The following is a 13908-nucleotide window of genomic DNA, read 5'->3' on the forward strand; positions in this document are numbered from 1 at the left end:
CCTGAATAGAGCCAGCTAGTCCCATCCCCAGCCAGAAGCACAAATGTCACAGACAGCTAGCATCTGCTGTGTTGGGGACATGCAGAAAGCAGATTTGCCAAGCTCACTTGCAAAAAACCAGGTGCACTATTTTTGCTAATTAAACTTTGGCTCCACCTGTAAACAGATCTCAGCTTTACTTTTGATCATGTGCTCTCCAGAAGCCAGGTGTGGTCACTGTGCCATCAGAAAAGCTCTTTCAGGGACATTCACAACACAAATCCAAAGGGAAGGAAAGAAAAGCATTATGTCTGTGGAAAAGAGCAGAGAGAGAAGGGGTGGCAAGGGCTGAGGGAAAATCAGGGACCCACACAAACACCCCTGGACTCCTAACAATGGGTCTCAGCAAGCAAGGAGCAGGCACTGTGCTCTGGATGAGATGTGAGCTAGTTTGTATAATGCCAACAGCCCCTGGAACATTGTACCCACTTGGAGGTGAGGAAACTGAGTCACCAAGGGGTTGGGTACTCTTCCCAGGGCCCCACAGTCAGTGGAACAGCCAGGCAGCCTCAAGCCACACACACTCCACTCGTCTACCATGCTGGGAGCAGCTGCTGAGATGCAAGCCATCTTTGTGGACCATCGCTTACACCTGAGTTGGGGTCACAGCCAGGACTGAAATTGCCCTGCTCTGGATCACACTGGTCATCTGCCCAACAATCCAGGACCTTTCTGAACCACATTCACCTGGTTGCCTTTACCCCTGAGTCAGATTCCATAGAAACATGAGAAGAGAGAAGAAATCAGGGGAATGGGAACGGCAGGTCTGAGACTAGATTTATATTGGACATGGAAGAGAGGATGTCCAACCAAGCAGGTGGGGTTGTCACCACTGGTGCGGAAGTAGGGGAGGGCTGGAGAGGAGGCATGTCAATTCCAGACTTCATTGTTGGAAACATACCATGGATCCTTGTCTCCACTGTGAGATGAGGTGGGTCCTGGCCACATGCATGGTTTCTGCCTTGATAGACCAGGGTGCAGGACTCATAAGCTGCAGACCCCAACCCAGAAAAACAGTCAGGCCAGGGCTAATCCAGGCCCTTCCAGCTTGACTGACAGCTCTAGAGTGCTCTCCTCCAAGTCTGACCCCAGACAACTCCAGGCCTCTGAGAATGTGCAGCCGCGGCTTTCCCAGTGCCAGCCCCCGCCCACCCTTCCTAGCGTGGGCCACGTCACCACCCTGGCATCTCCAACAGCTGTCCCAAGGGCCCAGCCCACAGGACAGGAGCACCGTGGCTTCTGCCAAGGGTGTGCTCAGCTCTGATACACGCCTCCCAGAGCCGGGGCCAACCGCCTCAGGTTTCACAACCAGTGCTTCTCCTTGGGTTTCCTCGGGTCCCCGAGCTGCAGACACAGCTCAGAGGTGGAAAGAGGAGAAGGAACTGAGAGGGTACCAGGAATCAAACCCAGAGGTGCAATGCAGTGAGCTAGCAATAGCCAGCTTGGCAGGGCCCTGGCTGAGTTGTACTAAGAGCCCCACGGTTACCATGTGAGAGAGCTGGACCCCAGGGCTCAGCAAGCAGTTCAGGAAGTGCCAGGGTGGGAGACACAGAGGGAGGTCTTGACATGGGGACGTGAGCCAGGCCTGGGGCTCAGGATGTGAATCCATCCAGGGGGCACATCGCCACCCTCCCCCAGGGCCCCAGGGTTCACCACTTAGACAGTCAGCTGAATCATGACCCCCCAGGATGTCGACATCCCACTCTCCAGACCCCTGAGTGTTACCTTTTATGGCAAAACAGAGTGCCGATTTAGGATCCTGAAATAGGGAGACTATCCTAGATTACTGTGGGCCCTAAAAGGAATCACAAGTATCCTTATAAAAGGGGGACAGAGGGAAACTTGGCTACAGAAGAGGAGGAGACCATGTGACCACAGAAGCAGAGGCCAGAGGCCAGAACGATGCAGCTGTAAGCCAAGGGAGGCCGGCAGCTACAAGAAACTGACAGAGGCCAGGAAAGATTCTCCCCTAGAGCCTCTAGAGGGAACCAGCCCTGCGGACGCCTGGATGTTACTCCTTAAAGACTCATCTTAGACATCTAACTTCCAAAATTGTAAGAGAATAAATTATGTTGCTTTAAGCCACTAAGTTTGTGGTCATTTGTTACAGCAGCCACAGGAAGCTAAGATGGACATCAACAACTGCAGATCAGAAAGGCTCCCTGACCTAGCTGTCCATAAATTTGCAATCCCCCACCCCAACATATCTCCTGCTCCGTCCTCTCCAGTCCTCCCTCCCACCAGGCCTCATCACTGCCTGGGCCCACTCCCTAATCCTGACACCCACTACATATTACAGAAGCTTGCCTGCCAGTAAATGGAGTCTTCCCTGTCCTCTGTGTGGCCGGTTGGGACAGGGCTCCTGTGTCTCCCCTATGCCATTGCTCCAGCCATCCCCCTGACCTCCCACTCTGCACATGACAACCAGAGCAGGCTTGCCAAAACAGAATCCTTAGTCAAGTTTCTTCCCCAAACCCTCTGGTGTCTCTCCCAGTCCATACAGGAGATTGAGCAGGTCCGGGTCACTGGAGGCTGCAGCCCCCACAAAGTCCCCAGCTATCAGCTTTGCCCTCCATCTCTCGCTCAGCAGCCTGGAAAACTCCTGTCCGGCTCAAGAGAATGAAGTATGAGGCTGGAGGGGTTGGCTTGCAGGCACAGTTGGGAAGGGCTGGCTGTGGGCCACCAGGTGGAGACTGCAGGCAGGCCAGCCAGCTGCTCTCGGCCACGTGGAGGAGCCACCCAGCACAGGCACCCCCCTCTCTCAGCAGGCTTGCCTTGGCAGCAGCAGGGCAGAGTGACTCCCGCGGTGTTCTACCTCCTCTGCCCGTCAGGGAGGACACCGCAGCCTGACAGCAGCGGGCAGAGGCTTGGCACAGGCTGCTTCAGAGAGAAGGCAGCAGCCAAGGTCACTGGCACAGGGTTGTCTGACTTCTCTTCCCCCAGTCCAGGAGGGGTGTGCATGGCGGGGCTTGAGGACACAGCAGCCTAGTGACAGATGCCCAGGACAGGAACCACCTGCCCCTACTCTGTTCCAAGGCATACTAGGGGGACCACAGAGGACATCCCATGGAAGAGGGCGGAGGACACTTCTGCCTGTACATCTCAGAAAGCAGAGGCCAGCCAGGCGGCTTGTAATCCTAGCTTGGGAGGCTGAGACAGGAGAATTGCGAGTTCAAAGCCAGCCTCAGCAAAAAGGAGGTGCTGAACAGCTCAGTGAGATCCTGTCTCTAGAAAAAATACAAAGTAGAGCTGGGGATGTGACTCAGTGGTTGAGAACCCCTTAGTTCAATGCCCCATACCACAAAAAAAGAAAACAGAGGCCAATGCCAGGGGTGGGGGGAAGAAAGGGGGGTGCTTGTTTTATTTGGTCCATATGATGCTTTTCAGAAATTTGAAACCACACTTTAAAATCAGGGTGGTTTACATACAAATTATGATATCTGAATTTTCCTGACAGTATGATAATCAGCTGGCTCAGATCTAAACTTCCATCAGGTCATGCATGGTCAAGGAAAGGCTGTCCCTTTGGATGGGGTCTCTGGTCTGCCCTATACCCATGGCAAGGCCAAGGCCAGGGGCTGAGTGCTTCTGCTTTTATCTTTACAGACATATTTTCTTTGTCATTGTGTTTACATCAAAAGTAGGGAAATGAAAGCCAAGCCAAAGGTGGGTGCAATTCTTTTTTTCCCTCTGCCGTTCTTCTCATTGGCATTGCCTGCCAGGCCCCGAGGGCTTCTGAGTTTGCCGTTCTTGTGTTGGGACATCAGGACTTTCTGCAAGTGGCGCTGTGCATCTGAAAGGAAGATTGCATGCACAGAGTATGCTCTAGGGATTTTCACAGAATCCCAATTTCAGCCCCCTGAAGGCTAAGACAGCCAGGCCCTCAATGCCAACGCCAAAGCCAGCTTCTTGGGATCAGCCCAGCCACAGCCTGGACTAGCCTTTCCAGGTGTGGGGCACCATCTGGCTGAGACTGGATCTAGATGTTGCTCCATGTGGGCCCTTCATGGGTGTTTCAGAAATGTGTGCTCTGTCCAGTATGTAGCCAGCCTTGTATGAGGGTCAATTCACCTCTTGAAACTGGCTGAATGGTGACCCCAAGGATAACAAGTCCTGATTCCCATAACCTGTGACTGGTACTTTGGGAATGTCAAAAATGGACTTTGCAAATGTGATCTGATTAAGGATCTTGATATGGACAGACTGTCCCGGATGAGCTGGACGAAGCCAAAATGTAGTCACATGCAACCTTGCAAGGGGAGGCAAAGGGAGATGGGACACAGACAGACAAAAGAGGAGGTGATGGGACCACAGAGACAGACATTGGAGAGACACAGCCATAAACCAGGGGAGGCTGGTAACCACCAGAAGCTGGGAGAGGCAAGGAACATATCTCTCCTAGAGAGACTCCGGTGGGAGCACAGCCCTCCCAAGACGGTGATTTGGGCCCCAGTGAAACTGATTTCAATTTCTAATCCCCAAAATTATAAGGTAATAAATTTCTATTCTTTTAAACCCCCAGCTGGTGTATCACTGTATTCTGAGGCTTAGAGGGAATGACGAAGTCAGGGTCACCTAGTTCTAAATCCAGGCTTCTGTTCCCAGGGCCAGGCTCCTCCGTCCTGTATTGTGTTTCTGGCTCCCTCTTCAACAACCCCAGAGACGAGAGATGGAAGCCACGGCAGGGCTCAGGCACAGAGCTGTACCCTGTTCACATACATGTGTGTATGAGCACACACACATGCACACGCACACGTGCACATAAAACATGGTTTCCCTCACCCCCACAATATAGCATCCAAGGCAGGCCTTAGGGAGGGCAGAGAGAGATTCAGGTCATCCATACACCTGAGAAAGGCCCACAGCCCCAAGGAGGCTGATGGTGATGTCTCGGCCACCTTCCCCCAAAAGGCCACTCTGGTTCCCTGGCCCCAGAGCTCTGCCTCCTGTCCCAGCAGAGCTAAACAGAGATGCTTCTACAGACACCAGTAGAGACAGTGAGGAGAAAAAGGGTCCTCCTCCTCTTCAACCTTCCACCCTTCCTGACAGCCTCCTCCAGGGCTGGAGGGCGAGACTGCTGTGAGCTAAACCACCTACCCAGCACACCCAACCCCAGTGTGAGTCTGAGAAAACATGTGAAAACCCTCATTTTCCTTCCATGTCCCCAGGCAAATTGCAGCCCAGCAACTGATCTAACATGACAGACTATTAGTGAAATGATTCTCTGAGGCTCTGTAAGCCCTGAGGTCACCCTAGGCAGCCTGTGGGCTTCTCACAGAAAACCAGACAATCGTCTCAGCACCCCTGAGGAGCAGTCAGTCATGTGGGCCCCAGGAATGCCCAGGCATCACCAACCTCAAAAGCCTGGGGTGGGTGTGTCCCCTTCCCCATGGGATGCAACACACCCGTGAACCATCAATGAAGAGTGGGACGTTCTCTATGCATCTCCAGAAGTGGCCTTGGGGAGTCAGGAGTCAGCACCTCCTGCCTGCTTCAGCCAGAAGCTCATGGATGCATTAGGGTTCCAACCAGAATTTACTGGAAGAAAGAGTCACAGCTATGGGTTGGATATGATCTATCTCTCAAGGGTTCACACTTTAGAAACTTGATCCCCAGAGCAGTGATCCTAAGAGGTGGTGGAACCTTTAAGCAGTGAGGCCTAATAGGAGCCCTGTAGATCACTGTAGGAGCTCCCCTTAGAAGGGATTAATGTAGCTCTTGTAGGACCTCTGAGTTCTTGCAACATGCAGTTTTTAGAAGAGTGAGCCTGGTCACTGAGTCGCCTTTGGACTTCCTTTCTGGAGATGTGATCTCTTAACTTTCCTATGTGTTCCTGCCATTGTGAAGCCATCAGCCCAAGGCCTCCTTGGGGCTGTGGGCCTTTCTCAGGTGTATGGATGACCTGAATCTCACCAGCCACCCAACCAGTGGGATCTCTTGAAAAAGTTTGGACTTTCAGCCTCCAAACTGTAGGCTAAATAGACCTCTTTTCTTTATAAAGTTAGCATGCCTTGGGTATTTCATTATAGTAACAAAAAGCAGACTACTACAGTCCCCTAGTGTTTTGCATTACTATAAAAAAAATACCTGAGGCAGAATACTTTATAAGTAAAGAGTTCATTTACTTCATGATTCTGCTGATTAAAGGATCTAAAGAGCATGGAACCAGCATCTTAGTATGGACCCACTTGGCTGCATCCAACCTGGTGAGGAGGCAGAAAGGGAAAAGCTGTGTATAAAAGATCAAGCACATAGGATGGTCTTGTTTTTTAACCATCTGCCTTTATAAGTCCCAACCAACTCCATGAAACCAATGTTATCTATTCTTGAGGGTGGAGCCCCCATGACCTAACCCCCTCCCACTAAGCCCCACCTCTTAAAGGTCCCACCACTTCAGCACCACTACACTGGGGACCTGGCTTCCAGCACATGAACCTTTGAGAGACGAACTACACCCAAACCATAATGCCACTCTTGTAAACACACACACCCTTTGCACTGAAGTTCTGGGATTCTGTGCCCAGCAGGGTGTGTTTGCTGCTATGCACAGCCACAGGACACAACTTTTATATATCCCCGGCTGCCACTCTGGGTCCTAACAAGGCCCAGGCCAATGGAAAGTTGAACCATCTGAGGTCACCCCAGGCCCTCGGCCCAGACCCAGCATAAACTATGTCTGGATCCTGTCCAGTCAATGAGTCGACCTCAGCCCTAGGCCATAAGGGAACAATCAGGCACATCCAAAGGGAAACAGATTCTCTGTGGACCTGAGTCATTCATGCAGTGCCATGCTGACACTGGACAGGGATGTCAAAGAAAGGGGTCTAAGCCCCAGACCATAGGTCTGTAATCTGAACTTACAGCCCAAGGCCCACATGCACACCCACAATCTAAGCTCCTGACTAGGGACTCTGAGCTGACACAGAGGCCTAGAGCTCAGCCTTGGACAGGTTCACCTCCTTCCCAGGGGCCAATTACCAACCCCTACCCCCACCCACCTTCCAGCCCAGCCTCACCCCCTGACCTGTGCTGCTGGCTTTATCCAGCACCTTCTAAGGCCAATGGTTTCTGGGCTTATTCAGAGTTTGAAATTCCTTTCCTGTGTTCTCAGTTCCAAGTTCTCATTAAAGATATGTGGATTGGGGTTGTGAGGTGGAGGGAGGATTCAACAGAAGATGCCAAAACACCAGAAGTCCAGAAAATAAAGTCGGGCCATTGAGGCCATGGGGGAAGGGCTTCCATGTTTAGAAAGATAAGCACCATATGGAATTTGGGATCAGAGTCATGGTGAAGGGCACTTGGCCAGCTCCACTGTGCAGACTCCACTTTACACTGCCTGGCATAGGTACAAGGGGCAGAACCATCCAGAATCTTCCAGTGGAGGCCAGTGCAGAAGTAAGCTTTCTGGAAACAAACATTTACAAACCCAGCAGACACAAGAAAAAGCAGAGACCAGAGGCCCAAACTTGCCCATGGTCAGAAAGAAGCAAGTTCAGAGGGGGCCTTGACCTCAGGTCTAGAGCTCTCCCCTTGTCCCACTTTGACTCTGGCCCTACAAGGTTGCTCTCCCTGCAGAAAAGCAAAAAGGTGGGAATGAGGTAGGAGGGGCTAGGCTGAGGCTGGGCAAGGCTGAGCAGGCAGCACCCAGTGGTCCAGCTGGTGGCAGCCAAGGTGGACAGCAATTCATTATCAGAGAAGAGGGGGCCACAGAAGTATTGATTAGCTCCTGAGAACACTGGGCTTCCTGATGGAACAATTCCTTTGCAAAGGTATCTGACACGGTTTCTTGAAATTAGAATGGTGCCCTGCCAAGCTGCACCCAATTGATCTGTCAAGCTGGAAAGTCAGGGAGACCTAAAATAAATGAGCCACGGCTGCTCTGGAGGGATGAAGTACTTCAGTAAATCACAGCACTGGGAGCTGCCCCCGCCAGGAGCCTCCAGAGCGATGCCAGGTTACCTACTGTGCAACCACGTGCAGTGGCTTTCCTCAGCCAGGGGTCCAGGGCCAGAGGCCGAAGGCTGAGCTCAAAGCCACTCATCACCCAGGCACAAGTGAGGTGGCCTGGGAACTGTGAGCCCTGAAGAACTTCTATGGACCCTGACCCTGGCCTCTTCACAAGCTAGAAGGAGAAATCCAGAGAATGCCAAGGAGATTTGGAATGACATAGTAGGACTAGCTCCATGAGGCTATGGCTAGGCGACCAATCCCCCTGGCCACCCAGCAGCTACTTCCACATTCCTGGACCCAAAGCATGCTTTAGTTGAAAAAGGACAAAATCCCTGGAATGTGTGCTGAGACTGCTGGGAACATCTCTAGGGTCTTTACCACGCACATCCCTCTGGGGGATCCCGAAACAGCACTCAGAGTCTTTCCCTATGAGCAGCCAGGGAAGAATTGGCATATGACAGGGACTGTCACAGGGATAGCGGCTGCACACAGGAAGGAGAAGAGGGCTGCCTAGGAAACACAAATGCCTTTTTCATGGGCACAGCACTCAGGCCAGGGATGCAGGCCTGGTCTGGGACCCCCTGTTCCCCAGTAATTGCCAACCCTGCAGAAGAATGTGGGTCCTTGGACAGCCTTTGCTTTCCTCTAGGACAGTCCCGACCTGTAAGCAATGGGTACTTAGGCTGTTAATCACCTACATGCACCCAGAGCAGAGGACTGGCCCCAACACCCCACTAGGCCATGCAGTCAGCCACACACTTGGCCCATTCCCGAGCCAGTAAGGCTGGGGCTCAGCCTTGTCTTCAATCCTGTCTGCAGAAGAGGACACACAGCGCGCCCACTTACCTGTGTCCAAGGCCTGTGGACCCTCCAGAAGAGGGGTTTTAGGGGTGGGCGGTCGGCGATATACCACGTGCACTCTGCCATGCTCAGCCTCCTGCGCCACCAGCCCTTTCTCCAGAGGCTCGATGAAGAATTCCTCCTCCTCCGTCCGGATTAAACCAGCCTGAGGGGGCAAAGTTGAGAGGTTCAAATTCCCAACTACAATAGACTAGGGAGGGGGAACAGAGAGGAGGGCCCCAGCGGGCAGTACAGCCCAGCTGAGGATCCTGCCTGATACCCCAGCTAGTCCTCAGCTAGAACCCTGGGTTGGCTGGAGGGCACAAAGGTGGTCCCTTACTTGCTCAGAGACTCCATCTGCAGAGGACATCGCCGCTAGATAATGTTGAGTCCTTTCTGAGGGAGGGGCTCTCCTGGGTCATCCTCCCACCCCAAACCTCAACTCTCCTTCCAGAAAAACTACTGTACCTGTAAAACCCAAAATGTTAAGAACAGCCTGAAGGAATTCAAGTGCAGCTCTACATCTATTATGTGGCCCTACAAGGACATCAAGATGCATCAAATAAAGTCAAGGGCCATCCTCACCCTCCAGGAACCCAGAGTTGAAGATAAAGGTCAAAACTGTCAGCTGTGGGTTGAGTCCACCCAGAGACAAAAGTTCAGTTTGGGCCAAACAATATTTTTAAACTCTGAATCCAACACTCAAAATGATGAGATTTCTGTTTTCAAAATATAATTTCAACTATCCTTGGAAAAATGCAACCTCTGACCAAAGTGGGCTTACACACTGCCCAGCAGTAGAAATCTTGGACAGACATGCGCCCTATTGCTAGTCAGAGTCCCTACTCTCCCCCATTGACTTGCCACAGGACCGGATAATACAGGCCAGTGTATTGCTGCCTCCCCACCAAGACCAGCCATGGCCTTTCCTTGCTGCAAACCCCTTGCTATTTCATTTCTGTCTGGATTCAGGTGGCCCTGTTCTGTGGCATTCAAGGCTCTCCGCCTTCTCCTGCTCTCCCAGCCCTCACACTGGCCACTGGGTTGTGCATGTCCACATGTACCCAAACCTGCCAGGTCCTCAGTGTGGGTGTTCCTGCTCCCAGCTCCCACTCTGGGCATCTGGTAAACCCCTACTCTCTCTTCAACACCTGGCTCACATCCTCCCAATTGCTCCCCTCTCCAATGCAGCCACAGGTTACTGCCCTCCTCAGGGCCATTCTGCCATCACTACTCAATCCACCTGTCCTACGAATGCTCTAGGCTCCCAAACTTTGGGTTTTTTTTTTTTTTTTTTTGGTCCACTATCCCCAAACCAAAGATCTTACACTGGGAGCTTACACAGTGTCCAACTTGCAGATGTACTTCCTTTAGATCACACAATTCTGACCAGCAGGGCTTTTTCTTTAAAGCTTGAATTGGTTGTTCAGATGCAAAAACTAGGAGACTCTACATCATTGACCAAATTTCCAGATTCTCTTAGAAAAACCTGTGTTTCTTTGTCCATCCAATACTGGCTTACATGGACCTAGGTTTCCTATCCAGCTAGGGCTGTACAAACCAGTGTGCAATCCCTGGCATTACCCATCCAGATGTTCAGAAACCTTCAAACTAACCCAAATAGCCTCTGCCACATCATCATCCTGGCTGGGAGAGGGGACAAAATGGATGTACAGGCTGCCCTCCTTCTCCATGACCTGCAGGGTACTGTTTGGGCTCTGTCCTGATGCCAGCTAGGAGCCTTCAAGGACAAAGAAGCAGCTGGTATTCCCACAGGGCCTGCTGAGCATCTGCCATTAGAGTGGGATGCAGCCATCCACCTGGCACACTCAGCCAGTGCCTTGGGGGAGCCGAGGTGCCAGTGGAGAATGCGGATGACAATCCAGGAAGAGGAAGTCCCAGTCATAAGTAGGGACTGGTGGAGGTTCAGAGGAAGACAGAACAGAGCATCAGGCCCCAACTCTGGAAAGAAGGAAGTTACCAAGGGCAGTAATGTCTACCTGAAACGTGCTCCAACACTTTGCACTGACCAAACAGTCAGAGAGAGGGACAGTGTTCACATGCAAAGGCCCAGGAGGCAAGTCACAGCCAATGGGAAGAACTGACCAGTTGGGTGGTTGGGCACATCAAGAACATCTGAGTGGCATGTCACACAGAGCAGGTCTCCAGGGTAAGGGCAGTGAGCAGCTCAAAGGGTTCAGGGCAGGAAGCACTGTGATCTGACTCATGGTGGGAAACCTGATGGCTACTGTAGGGTGAAAAGACCAGAAGAACACAAATGGGACTGGGGGAGGGGCTGAGAAGCAGATGCCCCAGAGACAGGTAAGAGGTCCTGAAGGGGACAGACCAGGGAACTGAGGAAGTAGAACTCGGAAGAGGATTTGGGGACAGATCTTATTCAGATATAAGGGAGATGCCAGGGCCCAGGAGTGCTTCCAGATCTGTGGCTGGCTGAGAAACAGCCACAAGTTATCTAGGTCCTAGAAAAGTTATCCAAGTCTTAATCCTGGACACCTCTGCATGACAGTTCATACAGTAAAAAGGGACTTTGCAACTGTGAGGAAATCGAGGCTCTGGAGCAGAGACTGAGATCATCAGGGTGGGTCTGAATGCAACCACATGCCCACTTCCCCCAAAAAAGGAAGGTAGGGGGATTTCACAAGGAACAGAAGGAGATGATGTGACCATGGAGGCAGAGACCAGAGTGAATGGCCACAAGCTAAGGAACACCAGCAGCCACCAGAAACTGGAAGAGGCCAGGAATAGCTTCTCCCCCAGAGCCTCGCAAAGGGAGCTCAGCCCTACCAACATCCTTATTTCAGCCAGACTGTACTGAGCCCAGACTTCTGGCCCCCCCAGAACTATGAGAGAAAGCATTCCGGTCCTTTTAAGTGACCTGTTACAGCAGCCACGAGAAACAAACACAGGGTCCCGATGAGTGGCCGGATGAAGTGGGTGGCGAGGTGATGGGCAAAGCCTTTCTCTGAGAGGCACAGGAAGAGGAGCAAGGGTAGGAGACCTATAAGGACACACTGGGTGTGTGGCAGGGGAGGAGGTCCAAGCAGCCAGGAAAGGCAGCAGGAACAGCAGAATGAGGTCACTGGGGCTATGGGGGAGAGAGGAGAAGGTCTGGTGGGAACCCTGCAGCCCCCACACTTCTGACTCATCTGTGGGTCCCAGGGCACCAGCAGCAAAGGGAGTCGGCAAATGCCGTGGGCTGAGAGAATGAATGACCCCAAAACATCGGGACACATCCTCCCAGGGAGACGGGAAGGGCAGGGAGGACGGTCCACGGATACATGGTAAGAATGTTTACAATAGCAAGAGTTACTTCCAGCACTTTTTTGCCATGGTGTGTGGTTTTGGAGGGAGACTGGTGTCTCAAACACAGCTTATTAACAGAATTCATTCAAAGAAGTGTGGGAATTAACCCCTGCCGGGCAGCCACAGGCCAACTATCTGAGAGTCCAGCGTTCTGGATTCCTGGCACCTTTTCTGTCTGGGTGGGTGATCTCAGGCCAGGCATCAAAGCTCCCTGGGCCTCCCATTCCTCACCTGTAAAGACAGTCAGTCCTCCCTTCCACTGCACAGTTACTACGGGGGTATACACAGCCTGGGACACACTCAGAACCAGGGCATAGACTGTGAGTGCTCCGTAACCCCAGGGATGTCATCCAGCCTGTTCAGTTTCCAAATGAGGAAACTAAAGTCCTGGAGTAGAAGGCCTGCCAGGGATATATAGGGTCTAGAGCCCAAGACCCTGTGGGAGGGACTTCTCCTGGGTGGGCCCCTGGGCCAGATCAGGCTTACTAAGGCAATTAAGAAGGATACTGGGTGCAAAGGGAGCCCCTTTTGTGAACGAACCTTTGCACCCAGGGCTGGAAGCCATCTATGGCACAGGCCCTGGCCCTGGGGCAATCCTGGCAGTACTTGACATCAGAATCAGGAATGCACAACCTGGTGAAGAGTAGGTTGTCTTTGGCTGAGTGACCTCAAAGGACAGTTTGGGGTCTCCCAACACAGGAGAACTCAGGTTCTCTTCCTTGGCAGCCTTCTAGTGGGAGATCATTAGGTTAACATGGGAATAATAGATTTATTTGATGCTGCCATGATCAGGAAGCCAGAACCCAGGCTGCCCAGCAGGAGGCCATCCCAAGTTCCTACCTGAAGGGCACACTCCAGCCCACTGAGAAAAATCAAAAGAATGAGGCCAGTTGACTTAGGTCTCCTCATACAACCAGAGACCTCTTAGTAATGGTATTCTAAAGTAGAGATGTTTGACATATTCTTCACCAGCATCAACCTGTCTCTGTTGGATATTATAAAATGCACAAATTTATGTCACGCTGATGAACCTAGGTGACACTTTCCGTAAGACCAGTAGTTGTCCATTGTGAGATGAATTGATGACCACCCACAAGACCAGCAAGAGCCACCCAAGACTAGTAGCTAATCACTCCCAGGATAAGTGGGTGAACACTCCCAATGAATGACCATTCCCAAGACTAATGGAGGTCCACCCCCAAGATCCACAGATGACCACCCCTAAGGCCAATGGATGACTACCCCAAGACCAATGGATGATAACCCCCAAACTATTGGATGAAAAGCCTGAGACCAGTCACTGATCACCCTAAACCCATCAGCTAACCACCACCCATGGCCACTGGCCTGAATAATGCTGGATTAAGGTTCTCCACAAAGAAAGCAGGGTTCACTTTTAAAAATGCCTGATTTTCAAACATTTTAGTATGCATCTCAGCAACAATCTGTCTAAAAAACTACAGAAGAAAATTGACAAGAGAACAAGGCACAAAATATGAGCTACATTTTGCTGAGTTTTTTCCAGGACTTTGATTCTCCTGCTGCCAGTGGCAAGTGTATCTGTTTTTACATGTAATTTTTATTAATAAGAATCAGTTCCCTCTCCCAACTCAATAAATATTTAAGAAATCCCTCAAGCCTACCAGTCTGTAGTGCATTCAATTGGGAGCTGACTGGTGGTCTGCCTGTCTCACCCTATGTCTATCCAGTCTAGTATCTTACAGATGGCTAAAGCCCTAAGCTCAGCTCTCACTC

General features: G+C 51.6%; 1 protein-coding gene across 1 annotated transcript in view; it reads right to left on the bottom strand.

Annotated features, from left to right (window-relative positions):
* Adamts2 (ADAM metallopeptidase with thrombospondin type 1 motif 2) overlaps window positions 1-13908 on the bottom strand; it is a 258874-nt gene that overhangs the window by 161124 nt on the left and 83842 nt on the right. The window contains exon 3 of the mRNA XM_078049898.1: window positions 8836-8995. Within this exon, the coding sequence (XP_077906024.1) occupies window positions 8836-8995 (160 nt within the window). The remainder of the gene's footprint in view (window positions 1-8835; window positions 8996-13908) is intronic.

The sequence above is a fragment of the Ictidomys tridecemlineatus genome, chromosome 1 (genome assembly GCF_052094955.1).
Source record: "Ictidomys tridecemlineatus isolate mIctTri1 chromosome 1, mIctTri1.hap1, whole genome shotgun sequence".
Taxonomy (NCBI): domain Eukaryota; kingdom Metazoa; phylum Chordata; class Mammalia; order Rodentia; family Sciuridae; genus Ictidomys; species Ictidomys tridecemlineatus.